At 49.4% G+C, this 21226-nt stretch overlaps 8 protein-coding genes across 8 annotated transcripts; 4 read left to right on the top strand and 4 right to left on the bottom strand.

Moving 5' to 3' along the window:
• Nucleotides 1-447: 447 nt before the first annotated feature.
• Nucleotides 448-1743, top strand: LSP1 (lipid-binding protein; the record flags this gene model as incomplete). The annotated part of the gene is made up of 4 exons (XM_049252265.1): nt 448-565; nt 701-834; nt 885-1068; nt 1127-1743. The coding sequence occupies 4 exons, from the start codon at nt 448-450 to the stop codon at nt 1741-1743; spliced, it is 1053 nt and encodes a 350-aa protein (XP_049108769.1).
• A 768-nt stretch (nt 1744-2511) lies between these two features.
• LOZ57_003215 (uncharacterized protein) lies at nt 2512-7271 on the bottom strand (the record flags this gene model as incomplete). The annotated part of the gene is made up of 5 exons (XM_049252266.1): nt 2512-3317; nt 3369-3990; nt 4048-6578; nt 6631-6997; nt 7056-7271. The coding sequence occupies 5 exons, from the start codon at nt 7269-7271 to the stop codon at nt 2512-2514; spliced, it is 4542 nt and encodes a 1513-aa protein (XP_049108770.1).
• Nucleotides 7272-7679: 408 nt separating this feature from the next.
• RPS11B (40S ribosomal protein S11-B) lies at nt 7680-8494 on the top strand (the record flags this gene model as incomplete). Its single annotated transcript, XM_049252267.1, has 3 exons — nt 7680-8010; nt 8087-8325; nt 8426-8494. The coding sequence occupies 3 exons, from the start codon at nt 7680-7682 to the stop codon at nt 8492-8494; spliced, it is 639 nt and encodes a 212-aa protein (XP_049108771.1).
• A 483-nt stretch (nt 8495-8977) lies between these two features.
• Nucleotides 8978-10237, bottom strand: LOZ57_003217 (uncharacterized protein; the record flags this gene model as incomplete). Its single annotated transcript, XM_049252268.1, has 1 exon — nt 8978-10237. The coding sequence occupies one exon, from the start codon at nt 10235-10237 to the stop codon at nt 8978-8980; it is 1260 nt and encodes a 419-aa protein (XP_049108772.1).
• A 1136-nt stretch (nt 10238-11373) lies between these two features.
• Nucleotides 11374-11782, top strand: LOZ57_003218 (uncharacterized protein; the record flags this gene model as incomplete). Its single annotated transcript, XM_049252269.1, has 2 exons — nt 11374-11484; nt 11549-11782. 2 exons carry the CDS (start codon nt 11374-11376, stop codon nt 11780-11782), a joined length of 345 nt encoding a protein of 114 aa, XP_049108773.1.
• Nucleotides 11783-12973: 1191 nt separating this feature from the next.
• pzh1 (serine/threonine protein phosphatase Pzh1) lies at nt 12974-14701 on the top strand (the record flags this gene model as incomplete). The annotated part of the gene is made up of 3 exons (XM_049252270.1): nt 12974-14398; nt 14458-14610; nt 14672-14701. The coding sequence occupies 3 exons, from the start codon at nt 12974-12976 to the stop codon at nt 14699-14701; spliced, it is 1608 nt and encodes a 535-aa protein (XP_049108774.1).
• A 1959-nt stretch (nt 14702-16660) lies between these two features.
• Nucleotides 16661-19147, bottom strand: CAC2 (Chromatin assembly factor 1 subunit; the record flags this gene model as incomplete). The annotated part of the gene is made up of 6 exons (XM_049252271.1): nt 16661-17306; nt 17367-18468; nt 18518-18754; nt 18805-18907; nt 18964-18979; nt 19044-19147. 6 exons carry the CDS (start codon nt 19145-19147, stop codon nt 16661-16663), a joined length of 2208 nt encoding a protein of 735 aa, XP_049108775.1.
• An 860-nt stretch (nt 19148-20007) lies between these two features.
• On the bottom strand, nt 20008-21047 carry LOZ57_003221 (uncharacterized protein; the record flags this gene model as incomplete). The annotated part of the gene is made up of 2 exons (XM_049252272.1): nt 20008-20481; nt 20553-21047. 2 exons carry the CDS (start codon nt 21045-21047, stop codon nt 20008-20010), a joined length of 969 nt encoding a protein of 322 aa, XP_049108776.1.
• Between the last annotated feature and the right edge of the window lie 179 nt (nt 21048-21226).

The following is a 21226-nucleotide window of genomic DNA, read 5'->3' on the forward strand; positions in this document are numbered from 1 at the left end:
TGCAACCCTAACCCAATTGACGTCCATTTGCTCGAGTCGCTGAGGAGAGTCTTGCGGTGGGGGTGGCTTGACGTCGTCGCCGTGGTGATGCCAGAATAGTTAAATAGCGGCGTGGCTGGCAGCCGCCGCGCAAGGGTGGTGACTGACTGACATCACCACAAAGCTTCTCGATCCTCCCCTCATCGCCGGCTTCTGCTTCTCAACCATAACACACCAGCCAGTCCATCTAACATTGTCATCTATTGCTCGCTCGCTTAGCGTGCTACCCAATCGATCTAGCCACTCCTCCTAAGAACATTGTACTGTTGCTGCCTTGTTTATTTAGCGCTACTCATCCCGTTCGTGCCAGCAGTGCCTTGTCAATCCACCGCACTGGGCCGTCTCCCGTTTCTTTTCTCGATTTTGTCGATTCTGTTTCTCATTTAGTTCTGCGTCCGTCATAACAGTATGCATCGAACGTATTCTATGCGCCATACCCGGGCGCCGACGGCCTCCCAGGTCGAAAACCCGCCTCCTCCCATCTCATCGACTAAAACAAGCAGGATTTTTGGTAGTGGAAGCCTTGGTACGATCTTCAGATGCCTCACCCTCTTTGATCCCAGGCGAGTGTGTATATACGCTGTATACAATCGCCTTTTGCGCTAGGTATCGACAACGTTGTCCCATAATTCTGATTTCTAATTGCTCGTTAATTCTCTAGGCCATGCCTTCCGCAAGTCCGCGGCCGGTGCGTTCGGTCCTGATCTCGCGAAGAAACTCTCCCAGCTAGTAAAAATGGAGAAAAACGTAATGCGAAGTATGGAACTTGTTGGAAGGGAAAGAATGGACGTTGCTGTGTGTTTCTACCGTTCATTTGTCTCAGTCAGATGCTAATAGATGCCTAGCAACAACTTTCAGTCTGGGGAGAGGGCTGCGACGAAGATGTTTCCGATGTTACTGATAAGCTTGGGGTCTTGATATACGAAATCGGTGAGCTAGAAGATCAATTTGTTGATCGATATGACCAATACCGCGTTACAATCAAGAGTATCCGCAACATTGAAGCGTCAGTCCAACCAAGCAGAGACAGTAAGCAACCTTCTCTTGTATAATGGCTAGATCGTGACTAACATGTTTTTTTTGTCAGGAAAACAAAAGATCACGGACCAAATTGCTCAACTGAAATACAAGGACCCAAATTCACCCCGCTTGGTAGTTTTAGAACAAGAGCTTGTTAGAGCAGAGGCAGAGTCTTTAGTTGCTGAGGCTCAACTCTCTAATATTACCCGTGAGAAGGTGAAGTCGGCATTTGTCTACCAATTCGACTCTCTTAGAGAGCATTGCGAGAAGCTGGCCATTATTGCTGGCTACGGAAAGCATCTTCTTGAATTGATCGATGACACTCCCGTTACTCCTGGTGAAACTAGGCCTGCCTATGATGGTTATGACGCCAGCAAGGCCATCATTCAAGACTGCGAAGAAGCCCTGACTAATTGGGTCGCTTCGAATGCTGCTGTAAGCTCGAAGCTGTCAACTCGAGCGCGTACACTTTCACACAGACGACGTGACAATATTGCCAGGTCACGGGAAGGTATCGATTTAGCAAGTCAAGATCAGCCAATGAGCACCGACAGGGATTCTTGGGTGCCAGCCCAAGAGCATTCTGGCTATAGTCAATCCCACGACGATGAGGAGTTTGACGCTGAAGGTAGTCTTGAGGCAGCGGCGCCAGAAGGCCGAACGGACGGAAAGATGACGGCCTAGATGCTTCCGTAAGAAATATGTTCCACCTGACTTACACAAAGTGTCAACACCCGTTGCTTGATGAACGGTTTTCTTACTAAAGTCATGCCTCACGATTTATACCCCTATAGTTTGGTGGCAGGCTGGCTCGGAGTTTGGAACTAGAAACCGGGGTCGACTCGATATGTTCCAAGCTATGGCGTACATATGCACACTGTGTTGTGTTTGGAGTTCGTATATATTGATTTGGACAGCCTTTCCTGAATCGTCTATGACTTCACTCCCCGTTTATCTTTATCTTTTCCTTTTATTTTGATTTTGTCCTGTGTACGGCTCCCTGTTAATGGTGAGTTCTCAGTTACTACAAATCGAGAGAACACTGGGGTTTATGGGAGTATCCAGGTGATGTCACTGGTGCATAAGAAAAAGACCACAATTCCTGGCTTGGGGCTTATTCCTTTATTTGGCATGTTCCTGTATGTTGCTTTTGAGGTCAGCAGCAGTCTGGTTGTCTTGTAAGATAGAAATGTACTCCGTAGTATCCATTAATCCATAATTAGATATTGCCTAATAATTGTTTGCTTAACCTGATTTGAAAAAAAATCAATGGTGAGCAGATAAAATTTCCCAGTTTCCATTTCATTATCATCAATACATGAAAATAGGCCAAGACTTTGTGTACCAGAATACACAATCAGCTATGAAGCTCAAGGCTCAAACCATGCCTATAAGAATATGTTGAAAGGTTTACGCTTCACAGCATATTCAAACGGAATAGCACTACAGCCACTAACAGAATACTTTGTTTCCTAAATCTTTCACAGCATCCCTCCACAATCCATGTCCAAACTTTTTTCCCTTCCCATCCTGACGCTGAATAAAACTCATCAGTGCTTCGCTAAGTTCTTGCTCTGAAACACTGTCACTCGTGAATCCATAGATTTTACTGGCGGAGACGTCAATGTCCACATCGATCCCAACGCCTGGCTCATCTTGGTTGCCTTTGTTGATGATTGGACGCGGTTTGATGGTGAAATCGATATCGATCCTGGCTTGAAATTTGGACATTTGTGAAGCTGGATCCGTCTTTTTTGGGGTGGCGGTGGGTTGGAAGCCGAGAAAAATACATCGAGTCTTGAGCAATGCAGGTTCGGACACGTTCAGCTCAATATTTTTAGATTTCGTAATGCCGCAATACCCAAGCATGCGGATTTCGTTTCGCAGGGAAGAGGCAATATCCCATGTTTGAGAAATCCCAGAAAGAAGAGTCTTAGGAGATATGGAGGAATGGGTGGCATGGGATAAACGTGTGCGGAGAGCATGAAGCATCAAACAAATTTCAGGAGGTGCATTGGATATGGTGCTGCACAAGTTCCGAGTAGATAAAGGAGAGTAACTTAATGTTACAGGGAAATCCCCCAACTGAGAATTTTGATGTTTTGATGCCGAACTAACACGAAACATCGCGGGGTGGAAATCGAGTCTCAGCTCGTCGTTGTATCGCATAGACAATGCAGGGTCATATTTTGAGCTGGCGCCCGGGTCGACGGATAAAATTGTCCACCCAGTTGTTTTTTCCAGCTTCTGAACAGCATCTATTTAGTATTAGTTAGGATGTAGTTTTAAAATTGCTTCAGCATCTGTACCTTTTAAATGATATACTTCCTTGACATCCCACCCTCGACATTCCTCTAAGATAGCTTCAGCTTCATGTATCTCTTTTAATAAACGCTTCTTTTTATCCATTCCTGCTTTGATAGCAGTAGAGTTTTCTTCTAGGGCTGCCTGTGCTTCGTCGAGGTCTTTTCTTCTTCTCGATACCTCAAGATCAAGCGCTGCTAGTCTTTCTCTAGTTTGTCTTAGCTCCTCTTGATCGCAATTTTCCATTTCTTCTACCGCCTTCTGAAGATTATGGGCGTCAATTTGTAGATTTTCATGCTTTTCTGCCAGACCAGGAACAACACTATTTAATAAGGTTTCTTTTCTCGACAACACTTTAGCATCTTGTGCCATTTCGTCAACGTGACGGTCCAGGCCTTGCTTGAGGCCCTCGAGAAGCTTCATCCGCCATTCATACCACATCGATTTGCTTAAAAGCCTAGCATGGCATTTCACATTGCGAAACTGGTTGTCCATCAATACACGAATATCTGGAGGAGCAGTGACATATTCTTGAAAAAGGGGAGGGTTTTCGCCGTATGTCTCTGTTTCGATTGATCGAATTATTCGTCGACCTTCCGAGATATAAGACTTGAGTTCACGACAGGACTAGATTAAAAGTTAGCAGGAGCAAAAAATATTGGTTGAAACAAGCCAAATGCCCACATGTTGATACAACTCAAGCATTGGAATTGTACAAAATCCGGCAGCAACACAATCCTCTAGGCCAATCTCTTTTGTAGCTTCAGCATCGTTTTCTACAACGCGCTTCTTTTCTATATCGGGAGCAAGAGTGTGTCGTCTTTTTGTCGTCGTAAGCTCCATGAATCGAATATTTGTCATTTCAAGAAATTCGGAGAGCTGTAGAGGCTTGATTTCAGAGTCTGCGCTGTCCGGATCCTCAACAGCCCCCTGATCGACAGTAGTCACCCGATCATCGCGTTCGCCAGTAACATCAATATCAACACTCTTATGCCGTGTATCTTTTGGGGTTGTGGTAACCGGTTGCATTGGAGACTTGACATTGTTTTGCGATATGAATGATGAAGATAGCTTTCCAATCGTTACCGCCTTAGATGGCGGTGCTGGGAGTTTAATATTCTTGACAGGGCTTGCTTGCCTGGGCCTGGGTCGTTTTGGGGTATCATTCTCATCCTCATCGTCTATGTCGAGTTCAATTGGCCGTTTTCCCAGGAGGCCTTTGGCAGCGCCAACATGCAAACTCTTCCGGCCTTTTAACTTGTTCTTCTTAGGTGTTAAACTAGATATCATCTCCCTGATATTGACTCCAGGTTCCTGTATCAGCTGAGGGTCACCGAATGATACGACTTTTCTTTGTTCGTCTTGGCCCGATTCTGTGTAGCCATGATCTGAACGATCATTCACGCTGTTAAAGCGGGCGGCCCTCGAAGTATGGGTACTTGGGGTGAAGTTTTGGGCGTCTTCCCCGATCGATCGCCTTCTATCAAGAATTTCTGCCACTCGCGGAGAACCGAGACCCTCTTTGTCGATGCCAAGTCCGGATGGTGACCGTCTACGACTTTGCAATACAATTCTGGGAGAGGCCTGGCCATTTTCCTTGTATTGAAAAATGGACGTAGGTGTCAGGTTGGGTGTTTGGGAGTCGGGTTTGGAGGATTTTCTTGGTGATAATCGGGGTTTGCGCGGCGACGGAGTGTTTGGAGTAGTAGGCGTAGCAGAAGTCGTTCTTCTTGTGATACGAGGAGATTTTGCTTGGGATGGCGTGGGAGTAGTGTTGACAGGAGTTAGTTGTCTAGGAGTGGCTTTTGTTGGAGTCGTAGACGAACGAGCTACTGAGCTCCTTCGTCTTGCTGGCTGGAGTCGGATATGTGCTAAACTGGGGCTTTCGTCCTGGAACGGAATTTCAGGAACGCGGAGGGGCGTTCTAGGTTTGGCCGGAGAAGGTATGGTAGTTTCTTGGAAGGGGGAGCTAAGAAGTTCAGGCTCCGACTCGCCGCCTTGCATCCCACCAGCAGGACGGAAGCTTGGTAAAATCTTTCCAATTGCATTGGTTATTTCCATGCCCATTGTTTCATCCTCTAGAGGCTCAGTCCGTTCTTCAATGGAAGGAAGTATACCCCCGACAGCCGCCGTCATCTCCATTTCCACCTCTGTTAGCTCAGGATAGTTCACATCATCCTCACTATCGTCCCTTTGATACGGTTCTTCTTCACTACGGTTGATATCAGTATTATGAGGGGCGTTCTTATTGAGCACGCCACCGAATACCGAAGTGAATTCCATTGTCATCTCCTCATCTTCCGCGATATTGCTGTCCCCAGAAAATAACCCAGATTGCGGCGACGACGGTTTGATTCCGCCGATGACATTTGTGAACTCCATGGTCTGATCTCCCTGCAGTGATTTTGTGCTGGAAATGCGCCTGGTGTCAGGTTCAAATGAAGAAGTACGCCGTTGGCTCGAGAGAATGCGGCCAACTGGTTTTGTAAGGTCCATGCCAGTTTCGTCGCCATCGTCAGCATACTGAGGTTGTCGAGACCCCGATGACTTTTGAAAGGGGTTTATATTTTCCTGGTCAAATCGCGAGGTTAAGCTATCGGCATCAAAGCCTGAACGGTCGGTTCCTTTCTTGATCCAAGGCTTAAACGCCCCAATGATCTCGTGGTTTTCGAACGCCATGGATAAGTCTTCATTCTCATCATACCCAATGCCATTTGTTCCAGCAATATCTGCTGCCAGGCGCAATGAGCGGTCAAGTCGAGCGCTCGAGTCAGTAGTTGAGCCATCTGAACGACTTGACATGGTTGAGCGCCGAGTCGCGTTGTCCAAGCTCATTGCCGTACTATCGTTGTCCATGTCCGAATCTGAGACGCTATCTCCATTATCAGGGTCCAACTGTGTGGTATCTTCGCCACCAACAGTTGAGTCTCCACTGAATGGGCTGGAAGAAAAATCCTTATCGTCGCCTGGATCATCTAGCTCTTCCTGGCTGCTTTGAAAGTTGTGCTGATTATTTTGCTGGTGCATAATCCGTTGAGTTGCTGGAGAGAATTGTTCAAGTGCTTCCGGGGTACCTGGAGTTCCATTGCTTGCCTGGGCAACTGCCGATGTCCGTCGAGTTGAGTTGGCTGACGAGGCAGTAGAATCCTCCATCAATTCAACAACATTCCATGTATGTAGCGTAGCCTCCGGAGCGAACGAAACACGGCGGTTTGCTTCAGACCCACACATTAATAAATGACAAGCTTATGTTGCTGGTCGACATACCCATAGATTTCCTCCTCGCGGCGCGCTGCTCAAGCGCTGCTCGCTTTGCACGCTCATGTTTAGCTTTAGTTTCTCTCTCTCTTCGCTGCTCTTCTTCTAACCGAAACGCCTCTCTTCCATTTCGCGCCGGACTAGGGTTAAATGTGTCGAACGGGTTGGATAATTTTTCGGTTCCTATCACAGGCACTGCAGGGGACGTTGAGAAATCAATAAGAAGTCCATTACTGGCACCTCGAGAGTTATTTGTTTTCTGCGGACTGCGGGCCGGAGTCTTGCTTCGTGTCTCTTGGAAAGCGGGTATTGTTTGGATGGGAGAAACGGGTATGGCAGGCTTTAGAATCGATTTCAAAGGGAATGCAGCGGTGGACTAAGAGTACAACTCTGTTAGATAAAAAATATATGTTCTCTCGTGTTTGGTATATTACCTTGCGCCGGTTCCCAGCAGCGCCATTGAGCGCATCTAGTCCTCCTGGTCCCAGACTCTTGCTTCGGAGTTTTTTATGACTAAGTGTCGGTTGCAAGCTGGATCTCTTTAGATCCGAAGTGAAATTCTCTTTATCGCTGCTATTTCGAAGCGCCGTTTGGGGTATTGGCGCAATCGAGCGTCGCGAACGAGCCTGAGACTCCCCTCTAGATGCCATGTACGCGTGTCAAAGAGTGGTTAGATATAAACAAACAGAGCGTCCAAAGAAAAGCTAAAGCGCAGCATGCAGCAACAGGGTATATATAGGTAGCTCCAAGCCGCTGGTCACTCCAACCGGCGCCCAACAAACAAAGCGTCCGAAATGCTTCAACACCGACGACGTTCGTTATCCCGCGATTCCCCCCGTCGCGTCACAGCGTTCCGTTTCCGGCCTAGCGCAGTAAACAAACCGAGAAGCCCTAGCCGAGACGAACTAGCGCTGTATCAGGACTAGCGCGCATCGCAGCCTTCCCACATTGAATTCGCAAAGTCCAAACCCACGCAAAATCTCGAACGGTCAAATCGACAACGACACCCCGACGACTCAGCCCATCCTCGCCAAATCCCGTCGATACACATCGCAATCATGGCGACAGAGTTGACCGTGCAGTCGGAGCGCGCTTTCCAGAAGCAGCCCCATATCTTCCTGAACTCGAAGGTCAAGTCGAAGAGCAAGAAGGTCGGCAAGGGCGGACGGAGATGGTATAAGGATGTCGGTCTCGGATTCAAGACCCCTAAGACCGCCATTGAGGGAAGCTACATCGGTATGGAGGGAATATTTCTTCATTTTTCAGCATTTGCGGCTTGTAATGAGGTGGTTCGGATGCATTGTGAATTACGCCATCATGGGAACATGGTTGATTTACCAACATCGCCAACTCGTTACACGCTGGCTGCTACACCAATATTTTCCCCCCGTGGATTATTATCGATTCCTCGCGTTTCTTAAATATACGCTGGATATGACTGACATTTTTTTTTCCAACTTTATAGACAAGAAGTGCCCCTTCACAGGCCTCGTCTCCATCCGTGGCCGTATCTTGACCGGCACCGTCGTCTCCACCAAGATGCACCGTACCCTCATCATCCGCCGAGAATACCTTCACTACATCCCCAAATACAACCGATATGAGAAGCGACACAAGAACCTCGCTGCCCACGTCTCGCCCGCTTTCCGTGTTGAAGAAGGTGATCAGGTTACCGTTGGACAGTGCAGACCTCTCAGCAAAACTGTACGTTCCAGTCAACTCATTCGCATGAAAAAAAAAATACAATGCAAAATTGGAATTTGACTATTGGATCGGGAATTCGCTGACATTCGTCCTGGTATAGGTCCGATTTAACGTCCTCCGTGTTCTTCCCCGCACCGGCAAGGCCGTCAAGTCCTTTAACAAATTTTAAATGGTTTACGGTTTGGCTGCGTGATAATGATGGGTGGCGGTGATACCAATGGACACAGGTGCAGACAGGCCGGTGCTCCATATTATGGATGCCTCAAATAGAGACAAGAATATGGAGAAACAACTAGTTGTCTGACTTGCATTGTTTGGCATGATTAGGCAATAAAAGGCTTATGGCTATGTTACTACTACGCCGGTTTTCACTTTACTCGTTTAAAGGGATTTTATATTCCGATCTGATGATGGAGTTTTAGCTGCCAATGCCATAGGGAAATTCAAGATTTTCATTTCCGTTTTCAAGTTCATGAATCAGAATGCAGGTGTAGCAATAAATCAAATCATTTGTCGGAATACAGAGTCGACAACATTAAATACACTTTAAGAAGTGGACATAGGAATTTGAACAACGCAGATAAGTTCGAATAAAGCAGCCAAGCAAAATAGGTAAAGAACGTTCTTAGGAAATCAGAAGCAAAGCGAAATTTCAAGACGCCATAAATGCTCTGACACGAGCCCGATTTATAGCAAAGAGATCATTTTCTTCCAAAGGAGTCTCATTTTCTGTTGCACCAGGCCAGTCATCCTCACCAGAACCCCAATTGCTGTCGGAGTCTGAGTCAATTATCACCCATTCACGTTTATCGACAGATTTCTGTTTTGGCGGTGAGAATTTTCGGGGTTTGACGGGCGTGGAAGGCGCGGAAAAGGCAGGAACTGAGGGCGGCTTCGGCACTTGATACGCATTGCTGGTGCTCTGAGGTACCCGGGGACGTCTATATGCAGCTTGAACACCCTCCAGAAATAAGGAGCATCGATCATGGTCGTCATCAGAAACAGGTTTAAAACGCCAACTACAGGCAATTTTGACGGCTAGAGCATTGACATGTTGCTGGGGAAATTTGGCCCGGCGGAGAAATTTCCCGAGAAACATGCCAGTCTTTTTATCCAGGGGAATTTGCTTCTTTCTCAATTGGGCTTTCAGAGCTCCAGAAGTAGAGTCAAAGGACTTAATGTCGCAGATACTTAGAAAATCAACAGTCGAGGTTTTCAACTTAAGCAAATCATTTGCGCGGACAGAGCAAATAATATATTGGCTAGAAACATCGCCCCAGATTAAGAATTCACTGTAGCCAGCATATCCACGAGTAGTAACCTCAGAGCTCAAGGGTTTATCCTTGAGAATATCCACAGCAGAAAATATTCGGCTTTGGTCAAAGGATGAGATGTCAACTACGGTTAACATTCCATCATCCTCGTGCAAGGCTCGTTGAAGAGGTGATAAAGGGGTATCAAAAAATGAGATAAAAGGGGAATCAATTGGGTATCTGGATAAATGGGTGCGAGCCATAGAATGAATAACACGCAAATCGTAATTTGGAGAGGGTATACTCTGTGGCTGTTCAGACCATAGACCAGCAACAAAGCGAGAGGAGCTGTTGAGGCCATTAGTTTTAGAGGACCAATATCTGAACAGCAAACCACTTGGTTTGCTGTTGTTTTGATTTTGAGATGGTGTAAGTGGCGGGCTGATAGGTATGTTGCCTGAAGATGATTCAGGCTGCCCAGAGAAAGGCTCAGCTGGTTCAGTCGATTCAGGAAAGGATTCAGGCTGCTTAGAAGAAATACTATTCCATTCAGAGAAGTGGGTATGTTGTCTGAAGAAAGGCTTGGATGACTGATTTGCAAAGGTAGTAGTTTGGAGACTTGAATTGAGACGGATACCAAGGGCATCCGCGGTGTGCATGATCAGAGCAAGCGCTTGTTGATGCGGCGCGGTTGGAAAAGTTGGAGAATGAACTCTAACCCAACTTTGATGGTGGTCATGGCTTAATGTGCCATGCTGGGCAACAAGAGTTCTTGGAGGCATTCCTTGAGAATACCCACTAAAACTTAGCTCTCTTGAGAATATTTTATTGAAAACTCTTGTTAGATCAGCCCAGTGGTTTGAATAGTACTTTTTCATCAAGCACAGAATTTGCCTCTGCCTTTCTGTCCAATTATGGCGAGCAACCGGCGCCCGAAAATTAAGCTGACGCGGCATAACAAGTAGCTAAAATTTGTATACTGGTTTTAATTTACTGATAGTTAGCACAAGATTGGGAAGCAAGACTAAGCCACATACCTGATAAGTAACTGGAGAAACACTGCACTGCTGAGTAAAGCTGAAATGGCAATAAGTCAAAGGCAGGTAGGCTAATCAATGTAGCTGAGCTTTGAAAAGTCTTTATGCTTAGGATAGAAGTTAGGCCGAAGTTGACTAAAAACGGTAGAGCTATGAGCGGATAAACTTATTGGTAAGGTCGCGAGCTTGGGTTCAAGTTAGAGGACAAACGGCAAAGGACAACTGGCAAAGTGCCCGCAACCCAACATAGCGTGAGAAAAGAAGGGAGACAAGGTGCGAACCCCGAAGATCTTCGCAAGTAAATTCGCAGGTCAGCCGAGCTCCACGGAAGATTCTAGCAGAAATATTGTGTTGTGAGCACACAGTACAAGCCCACCCAATATTGCGGCCAGGCAAAACATTTCAAGGCTTCGGTGACGATGATATAGACATGGAATAATATCGGCACCTTGGAAGGAGCCTCTAATAAAATTGAGAAATTTTTCAGCCATCTTTCCGAGTATCTAGGGCTTCCGAAGTGCGGGACAGCTTGCAGGCACGTAGGTATGTCGTCGTCGTCTCTCAAGCGAGAACGTTGGAGGAGAGTTTGCGGAGGTGCGGAGGCTGACATAAGCGGCTATTTTGGAAAAGTGGGCTGCCCCACTCCCGGAGACCCCTGTTCCACGTGATGCGATCGATATGCTTACGTAAGCATATGAGGCACAAAAGGCGTTTGGACGAGCGAGCCCAAGACGTTCGACATCGCGACGACGGCAAGCATGGACAGCGTGCAGGCGGTTGCGGAGCTCGAGGCGCTTCTGGGGCGGACACTGGTGGTGCATACGACGGACACGCGGCTCTTTGCGGGCAGCTTCAAGTGCACAGACGCGGTGAGTACGGGGAGTCTGATCTGGAGCGGATGGGGCCGTTGCAGTGATGCTGATGGCCATACAGGACCGCAATATCATTCTCGCCAACACGTACGAGTACCGCTACCCGACGGCGGCGGCGCTGAGCGAGGCCGCTGCGCGACAGAGCCCCGACCGCGAGGGGATGACGACCAGCGGCAGCGGCAACAGCGTGACGGCGAACATGACGAGCCGGTTCATCGGGCTGGTCGTAGTCCCGGGGCGGCACATCACGAAAATCGAAGTGGACAACCACCGGCCGGGGCGATCAGGCCGCTAGCTTGACAGGCGGCAGCGGCATGCACATCGAAGGGGCCAAGCGAGCAACCGCAGCGGCGGCGGCGGCGGCGGCGACAGCATTGACAACCGGACGGCGTGTCACGCGGCGGCCCCCGCTGTGTGCGTGCGGCAGCAGGCGAGCGGAGCTGCGAGGCGGGAGCGACGGCAATGGGATTCGACGGCCATTCGCGTTGGGCTGTTTTGTGTTCCCCCTTGGCGTGGTGGTGGACGGGCAGCAGCCGCCACGTTTTGGCTGTCGGGCGGGCGGCGTGGAACCAGGCGATGGGCACTGCTGGCGAACGGGCCTGAGAGAGGTCGCGAGCTCAAGACTGTGGCGTTTCGTTTCCCGTAGAGATTATGTCGGCTGGCGCAGCGACGCGCAGACGGATTATCGTGGGCTTCCGGGGCTGGCAGATCGGCGTCGAGGGCAGCCAGCAGGCCAGCGAAGCAGTTGACTGACCACCTAATAGCTAGCTGTTAACTCCATCCATAACGCTGTAGATAACCAGACAGTAAGTCAAACTGGACCATTGCGGCGAGAATCTGCGTGCCTCTGCTGCCTTTTGATCGTCCCGTCTCGCACACTAGCCGGCTCCTGGGCGTCTGGTCGCGCAGTCTAGATCAACCCGCCCAGCTGCGCTGCGTCGCCGCCACCGTCGCTCGCTCGGCCTCAACTCAGCTTCTTCTCTCTCACTCTCTCTCTCTCCCACTCTCTCCCACACACTCTTCTTCTCGTCGCTTCTCGCCAGCGTCGTCCTCTGCTTCGTCTCGTTGCTGCCACTGCGCTCTGCCTTGTCGATGCCCCCCCGCCGCGCCCTCGCTCTGCCGCCTCGCCGCCGCCAGCCCTCGCCGTCGCCGCCGTGCTCGCCGTGAGCAGCAAATCCTCGATCCTGGAGCCTCTCCGCCGCCCACCGCCGCCCGCTGCCCACGACAACTACGATCGCCGGCTGATCGCTCCCGCCCGCCTGCCGCCGTGCGCGTTGGCGACTGTTGCCGTCGAAGCCGCCGTGCTGTGCTTCCTGGCCGCCCTGTTCCAGCCTCCCTAAGGCCCGCCCTCGCCCCAATTCTCGCTCGCCCGTCCTCGCTTCCCCCCAGCTCTCTCTCCCCTTCTCGCCTTCACCTCCCGCGCTCCCAACACGCCCGCCACCCCCAGACTCCCGCCTCTCTCGCCGCTTGACTATCGCCCACGACCATGGGCCAGCAGCAGTCCAAGGGGAGCGGTGGCGTGGGTTCGGATTCACTACAGTCGTACCCGTCCTTTGCTCGCTCTGACACCAAGGACTCCAGCCGGTCGATCCGCGGTTCGATCCGCTCGAAGATCCCCGGCTCCAGCAGCATCACCGGCAGCAGCAAGCCGGACAAGTACGATAGTCCCCGAGCCTCCACGGGCACGCTCTCGCGCGCCGAGAACGGTCTGGGAGGAGACGCCGCCTCCGTCCGCTCCACGCCCTCGCGCTCCGGCCGCACCACTTCAGATGCCTCTGCAGCCACCGCTCGATCGGCGCTCGCGGGCGCTGATGATGACGAGCCGCCCTCGCCCGACGCCCCTAGACCGCCGCCGTCGCCGCCGCACTCGGCCTCGCTGGGCCGTGGCCACAACAATGTCGATGTCGCCCAGCGCACCGGCGAGGTCGGCAACGTCTCAGAGGCGCCCCCCACCGGCGCCGGCGCGTCGACGCTCTCCCTGAAACCAGGCGAGTCGATCCTGGTCAAGAGAGAAAACATGCTGAATCCAGTGCTACGGGACCTCAATGGCTCGTCGGCGTCAGACGTCGGCGTCAATGGCTCGCCGGGCATGGGCATCGGCTCGCTTAAGTCCATTGACGTCGACGACATGATCACCCGCCTGCTAGACGCTGGTTACTCCGCCAAGGTGACAAAAGCCGTGTGCTTGAAAAACGCAGAGATCGTCGCCATCTGTGCCGCTGCACGCGAGATTCTGCTAGCGCAGCCTGCGCTGCTCGAGCTGTCGGCCCCAGCCAAAATCGTCGGCGACGTGCACGGCCAATACACGGACCTGATCCGCCTCTTTGAGATGTGTGGCTTCCCACCAGCGTCGAACTATCTGTTCCTTGGGGACTACGTCGATCGCGGCAAGCAGAGCCTAGAAACTATCCTGCTGCTGCTGTGCTACAAGCTAAAGTACCCCGAGAACTTTTTTCTGCTGCGCGGCAACCACGAGTGCGCCAACGTTACTCGAGTCTACGGCTTCTACGACGAGTGCAAGCGCAGGTGTAACATCAAAATCTGGAAGACCTTTGTCGACACCTTCAACTGCCTCCCCATCGCCGCCATTGTGGCTGGCAAGATCTTCTGCGTCCATGGCGGCCTATCGCCGAGCTTGTCGCACATGGACGATATTCGCGGCATTGCCCGACCTACTGATGTGCCTGATTACGGGCTACTGAATGATTTGCTATGGAGTGACCCAGCTGATATGGAAGAGGACTGGGAGCCCAACGAACGGGGCGTAAGTTATTGTTTTGGGAAAAAGGTGATTATGGACTTTTTAACGCGTCACGACTTTGATCTTGTTTGTCGAGCACACATGGTGGTGGAGGATGGGTATGAGTTTTTTAGTGACCGGATTTTGGTTACCGTGTTTTCTGCGCCTAACGTAAGTATTTCTCTTTCGCCTCTTGTTCGTTGATACAGTACCTAACATTCCGCGTCTAGTACTGCGGTGAATTCGATAACTGGGGGGCCATTATGTCGGTGTCTATAGAGCTGCTCTGTAGCTTCGAGTTACTGAAACCACTCGACTCCAGCGCTCTCAAGAGCCACATCAAGAAAGGTAGAAACAAGCGAAACAGTATTTTGAACAGTCCAGTAAGCTATTCCCCATCGACCCATAAAAACGGACTGGAAACTTCTCTAACACATTCGCCAGCCTGCTCTTGTATCCGCTCAAAGTTACTAGTTCATGGCGATTCTTTCCACAGCTGTATAACTACGCACTACAATTCTCATCGTTGTTACGACTGACACCGTTCGTCGCATCGACATGCTCAAGCAGTCTCGCCCTGAGACATTTTTTGCCTCGTCGCATCACATAGTCGCTGAAATGCACTCCACCACAGCTATCCCCCCCTCCCAACTCGCGGATCCTATCAGCCAGGGGATTGGACAGCGTCTTCAGCCGCCGGGCACTTCCGAGGATCATGCGTTTCGAGCCCTAATATCATGGAAACAACAAAACCGCAGGATGACGGACTTGTTTTTTTCTTTTTTTTTTTTTTTTTAATTCGCCAGTACTTTGGGGCAAAGGGACCTATACACAACAACACCCGTTCACACGGACTTCTGTGGATGGTGATTCATTCTCTTTTTTTTTTTTTTCACAGGCGCTATCTTGTATTCGTCTGATCTGATTTCAAGAAATCCAAGCAAGAATAAAAAAAAAGAAAACCCCTCACATCCGACCTGTTTGTGCTGGTGTTGTAGTTAGCTCTCCCGCTCACCCCAAATCACATCCTGGCCAATTCATCGTCATTTCATGTATTCCTCCTACTCAACCCCAGACACCCACCCCCTCCTTTAATATCCAACCACCCCCCCGACATGTCACGGTAGATACATCATACATCTGAGTCACGCACGTATGGGATCTGCTTCATTTTTTTTTTGTTCCTTCTTCTTCGCGGCTAACGCTATTCACGCACCCCTGCGTCGCTCAGTGTTTCAGCTGATGCCCACCGATACCCTCCAGACCCGGTATTTAGTTACGTATTCACTCTGTAGGGTATATGTGGGAAAATATTGTGAGCTGTGTGGCCACTATTGGGTATAAGTCGGAGTATACACAACAAACCCTAGTTTCTAAGGTTGTCTGAAACCTTTTTTTTTTTCTATAGGTTCTTTAGGTGTGGTACTTTAGTTTTTTTTTTTTCTTTTTTTCTTTTTTTTATGGTTTTTCTATTTTGTTTTCTTTTTGTTTCCTAAATTTTTTTTACGTTTTGAACCTTGCAAAGCCCTATGGGCGCCGACAAAAAAAAAGAATGAAAAAAAATAAGGTGTGATGGGATTTTAGTAGTGATACCGTACGGGAGCGCGCGGGTGAGTCCGTGCCGCGATGGCCCTTTAGCTACTCCGTACATAGTTTACTGACTAGTCACGCTCTGCAAGGGTCCAGCTGTGGGGAAGGATGAGGTTATGCCGCCAAATGATGATGATGAGAAAGGGGCAGCTCTGCGTTTACCTTTTGCCTAGCTACCACATACATGCAATAAATGATAATGAAACGGGCTCATTTCGAATCAGTTCTCTTTTCATTCCTATACGACTCATGGATTGCCCAGATCACTCGAGCAGTAGATTAAGAATCGAAAATGCGGCTGTGCATCAACTAGAAAAAGGGGAAGGGGGGAAGGGGGAAATATTGCAGTAAATAAATATATTATAGTTTCGAGGGTTCTTACTTCTGGCGAGATTAATCGGTCAAACGGTGATTTGACCGGTAGCCAGGAATTACTCCGTATAGAGTAAAGCAAAAGACGGCATCAGCTAAGCTCCTACATAGAACGTACAGGGCAGTTCGTTACCCAGCATTCCTTAAGGAAATTCAATAGAGGGGGAAAGAGCATTCACAGTACAAAAATAAAGAACAATAAAGTAGCCCTAACAATAAGTCATCTTAATAATAGTAGAGACATCCTATCCTGTCGCTTAACAAAAGAGAAAACAGTATGCAAAAATAAAAAGATCATAGGGTGGAAAAAAAAAAAAAATATAGAAAAATAAAAACACACAATGCTGTTGTTCTCACTGGTGCCACAGAAAGGACTTTCCAAACCTAAAGGGTACAAATATTATTTCTTTTTTTTTCTCTTTTTAATCAAGCTTGGACCCTTGAGCAAGGCTCCTTTTGTTGTGCAGCATTTCAGTCTGCCGGTTTGCCACTGCTGCTCTCTGGAACATTATTGTCCGTGCTCTCTCCTGCAGATATAAGCGTCGGCGCTATTCGCTTTCGTTTGGGTGCTCGGGGCGTAGCGCCCCCGTTGTCATTGGCTTGCTGCACGGGCTCGCTCGGCTCCTTCGTATCCTCTTTATCCGACTCGCTGATAGCGCCGAGATCTCGCTTCCCCAGGACGCTTCCGCTGATAGAGCTCCTTGCGCTGTGCGAAACGCCGGTCATGGGAGTCTGCGGTGGTGTTGTAAACGATAGGTTTGGAGGAGGCGCTGAATTTGTAGCTGTGACCGAGGGAACTGAACTCAGAGTTGGAGTAGGGTTATTGAAAACACCAGCATTTGATGGTGGCATGTTGATATGCCCGATGCTTGCGGCCACGGAGCTGGCGGGGCTCACGGGGCCCGAAGGGCGAGGTATAGCTGGCGTTGACTTTGCTATGCCGGGGGAGCTTAGAGAACCAGAGGTATGCGAAGGAGTGGTGGCTGATGACGGAGTGCTAGTTGACACATGCTGTTTTTCAACGGAATAAGTCTGGCCAAGTTCCCCGGGCGTAAATGAGAGGGTTGAACAAAACCCATCGGAGGAGCTCATTATCAGAGTAAGACCATCCTGTGACCTAAAGCGGGAAAGGTGGTTAGAAATCATGGGTAAAATTCAAGTAATCAAGGTATTTTACCAAGTTAAATCGGTGAAAGTTGCGAAATGTAAGTTGCTCACGACACATAGTGGTGTTTGCTGTTGTGTATCGTAAACAAGAACCGCGTCTTGCGTGGCTACTGCGTAGACTATCCGGTAAGGGAGCGAAAATGCAGGAGGATTTGGTTGGTTTGTAGCACTGGCATCTTGCTCCTGAGTTTTAGGTAATGAGAGAGGGCGTGAGGGATCACTCGTAGCTGGAGTAGGCAGGGCTAATGGAGGTGGCTCCATGGACGTAGAAATTGGAGGTGGTAAGTTTGGCGGCATCATGGAGTCAGGGAGAGAAGCAAAAGAGTCATCGACAGAAGAGGTATCAAGGGTGATATGGCGTGTAGGTTTTAAGCCCTGTCGTAAGGTATAAAATACTGGAGAGCACTTGACCGCAATAGAAGGCTTTTTATGCCCAGGAAGGTGGGCAATTGGTGGTTTATTAAATCCAGCCCGTGTATAAATGTAAACGGTATTGGTGACATCTTCTGCACCCTTCGAAGGATCACCCTGCAAGGGCATCTTATATTGCCCTGCGGGTGTGAATAGAAGGCTCCCATCAGGAGCAAAGGTCAATCGTCGAAAGAAGGATGTAAACGTCTCATTGGCGTAGAGACTCGAGTTTTTAACACCGAGTCCACCAAGGAAGCTTGGAGACGGCATATCAAGAGGTTTAACAGCCGGTAAAGGCATCGATGGAGCGGGAGAGGCTGATCTTCGAATGGAAGGAGAGGAACCAAACGAAGACCGGCGACTCAGAGACATAGGTGGTGGATCCATTGGCAGCCCTGTCATAGGAGTTCCAGGAGTCGATGGACCTGGAGATGATACTGCAACAGAATTGCTGGTAGTTGACTGGTTTCGCAGGCCCATATCTGGCGGTGCGGGACTATTCGAGGATATTCGTCTCGCAGGCAAATCCATTTTGAGAAATTTCCCATGTGAAGTTAAGGTAAACTGACCATCTTTCGTTTTCAGTGTGTAAATATGAACTGAACGGTCAGAGGATTGCGTTGCGACATATTCGTTCAGCGGATCCCAAGCGACACCTTGTACGTAGTGTGAGTGCTCGGCAATCTGCCGCACCATTTGACCTAAACTCACAGTTAGCTGAAATCTATGAGTGTGAGCTGCATGACATACCGGTTTGTGCGTTATAGATCCGAGCTACATTATCCATGCTGCCAGTTATGAAAAACACGCCATCTGGTGACCATGCTAGATCGTAGATCTCGGCGCCGGAAGACCTGCACATATGTTTCACCCGCCACGTTTCCTTGTCATCGGCTCGATCCTCACCCAGTCTCGAATGTGTTTGCAGCTCTGATGGTACCCAGAGGAGGACATTTCCATCGTCCCCAGCAGATGCCAGCATCTCACCTGCTATGTATTAGAGACTGAACAGTGGGTTGTTTGCCTGCTTTACGCACCTTTAGGACTGAAGCGTACAACGTTCACCGCTTGTGTATGCTTGACTAGTGTGCTTAGATAGGTAATCTTTCGCTCCTCCCCAGTAGCTTCCACCCTCCATAGCTATTGTTCAAGTGTCAGGTATGTCGAAGGACTCAAGGGAGGCAGAGGTAACGTACACGAACATTGTTGTCACTAAACCATAGCTGTTAGCATATTATCAAAGGACGGATTGTACAATCTGGAGGTCAATACATACTTTCCGGCTGTAGCTAGTCTTCCCTTGCCATGAGGATCGAAATGGACGGAGTACACTGGGGCATTGTCATCATGCCAGGCGATAAGAAGAGGCGTAGCCTTCATGGTGGGAGGCTATGGGAAGAGATGATAGTGTCCAGATTGCGATTTAATGTAGATGGGTTGGTCAAATGAGTCGCCCCGGGCTTCATTCACGGAAGTGTCTTTATCCAAAGATGCAGAAATAGCGTTTATCAGCAGTGTGGGTAGTTAGCCCATTGGTCCGGAGTTAGAAAAAGGCTTCAATTGCCCATGATACTGCATGAAGATAAAATGATACGAGTTTTCTAAACCCTTCTAAAGAAGCATGGTGAGGAGTCAGGAGGGCCGGAAAGCAAAAGGGTGGTTGAAGTGAGGTGGTTGCTCCGACAAATGCTAGCTCACTCACGATCGTACACAACAACGGCTGCACCAAGTCAATAGCACAGGCTTGTATGCCCGCACAGACCCGCACGGCTGGGGATAGCCAGGCAACAAATGCACGGTGTGGTCCTGTGGGCATTTAATTCTTGTATTATTACTAGCAGATTTAATTCAGCAGCTAACTACTGCAAATGCTACTAGCTCCCCATGTGAACCTCCGAACGCTCCCAAATCAACATTCAAGGGGGAAAGGGGAAATCCAAATCCTATTATCTCGCTACAGTTTATTCCGTTCTTTCACCCTGTGCACATCAGCCATGTTGACGATGAACCATCCACTATTGTGAGGTGTGCTTCAGCAGAATGTTAAATAAGCTCATATCCGCTGAAACAACGATGGGATAGAGAGTGGTTTTAGTGTCAATTTCGGTTTCACCAACATGCCTTCTGGCCTGAATGGCGCACTCTTTGTCACCTGGAGCGCAACAAGAAGAAACTCGACGACTCGTGTCTCTGCTCCATCTGGCGCTCCCAGAGGATTTTTGCAGCAAGACCTGCTGCTTTCATGCAAGCCATTTTCCCACGGTTTCACCAAACCAGCTAGTATACTTGGCGCGTCGCTTTGCTTTCCCCTCCTCGTCAGCCTTGATCAAAGGCGACACTTCCTCAAGGTACAAATCTCGTTGTACCATCTGTTGCTGAAGGACCATAATCTCCAGTTCTCGCTCATGTGGTGTCAGCTCATCGAGGGGTTTCGGTGGCTTCATACCCGGTGGTAACTGGGCACCTCCCGGTACTTCGGCTTTCTGCGATGCGTCTCCATCATTACTCGATGGTACAGGCGACGATGCCGCCGCTTTGGGATTGAATAGTGATTTTAGAGGGGGAGGTTCAGCGCCGCTGGCTTTCGCTTCTTCTACTTGGGCTTCATAGTCCAGCATCTGGTGGTACAGTTTGTCTGCATGCATCTGGATCTTTTCTTCTCGTTCTCGGTCCCAGTCGAATTGTGCACCGTAGCCAAGGGCCTGTAAAAACTTCTGTAAAGGTCTATCAGCCAGTTTGAAGACACAAATATCGGATCTGCGGCGGGCTTGTGACTAGGCCTTACAGCTTGCATTGTATAGCATCTTGAAAACTCCCTATTTTGTTTCGAACACATAGTCATCCGAGCCCACATCCTCTGCTGTACATCGCCATCCTTGAAACAGTTCGTAAGCCGGATATGTTCCTCAGCACAGTTTTCTAACGCGGCTCTGTTCAAAACATCTTTTCTCTTCTTGAATTGATCAACCACCTTCTCAGCTGGAGATATTTCTGGGCCTTCCAGCTGCTCGAGGGGCTGGTAGTTCTTCCAGAGGTAGGCGTACCTGCCGTCAGGGAATAGAGAGGCGGAGGGCACGCTGGGCTGGCTCTCAGTGGAAGCGGCTGCATTCGAGGGTGGAGAGGGAGGCTGAGGATCGGGAGAAGTAGCTTCGGGGGGCGATGGGAGGGTAGTAGGAACGTATGTTGCTGGAGTCTCTCTCTCTAGATACTCCCGTAGTTCGGGATCTAGCTTCTTCGTCGGGTCGTCATTGCTCGACGCGTTGCCCCAGAACCATCCCATTTCGATAATCCTGTATGTGTGTCAAGACGTATCCACGCTCCTTGCACAATTTACCCCTCGGAGTAGTTACCGGGGTTCATGGTTGCATTGCGCCCATGTTCTGCGACATTGAGAAGGGCGAAAAATGAATTTCTCCAAGTTAACTCCGCCAAGATCGCGAACTAGTTAGCTAACTAGTT

The sequence above is a fragment of the Ophidiomyces ophidiicola genome (assembly GCF_022830035.1).
Source record: "Ophidiomyces ophidiicola strain CBS 122913 chromosome Unknown scaffold_10, whole genome shotgun sequence".
Classification (NCBI taxonomy): Eukaryota; Fungi; Ascomycota; class Eurotiomycetes; order Onygenales; family Onygenaceae; genus Ophidiomyces; species Ophidiomyces ophidiicola.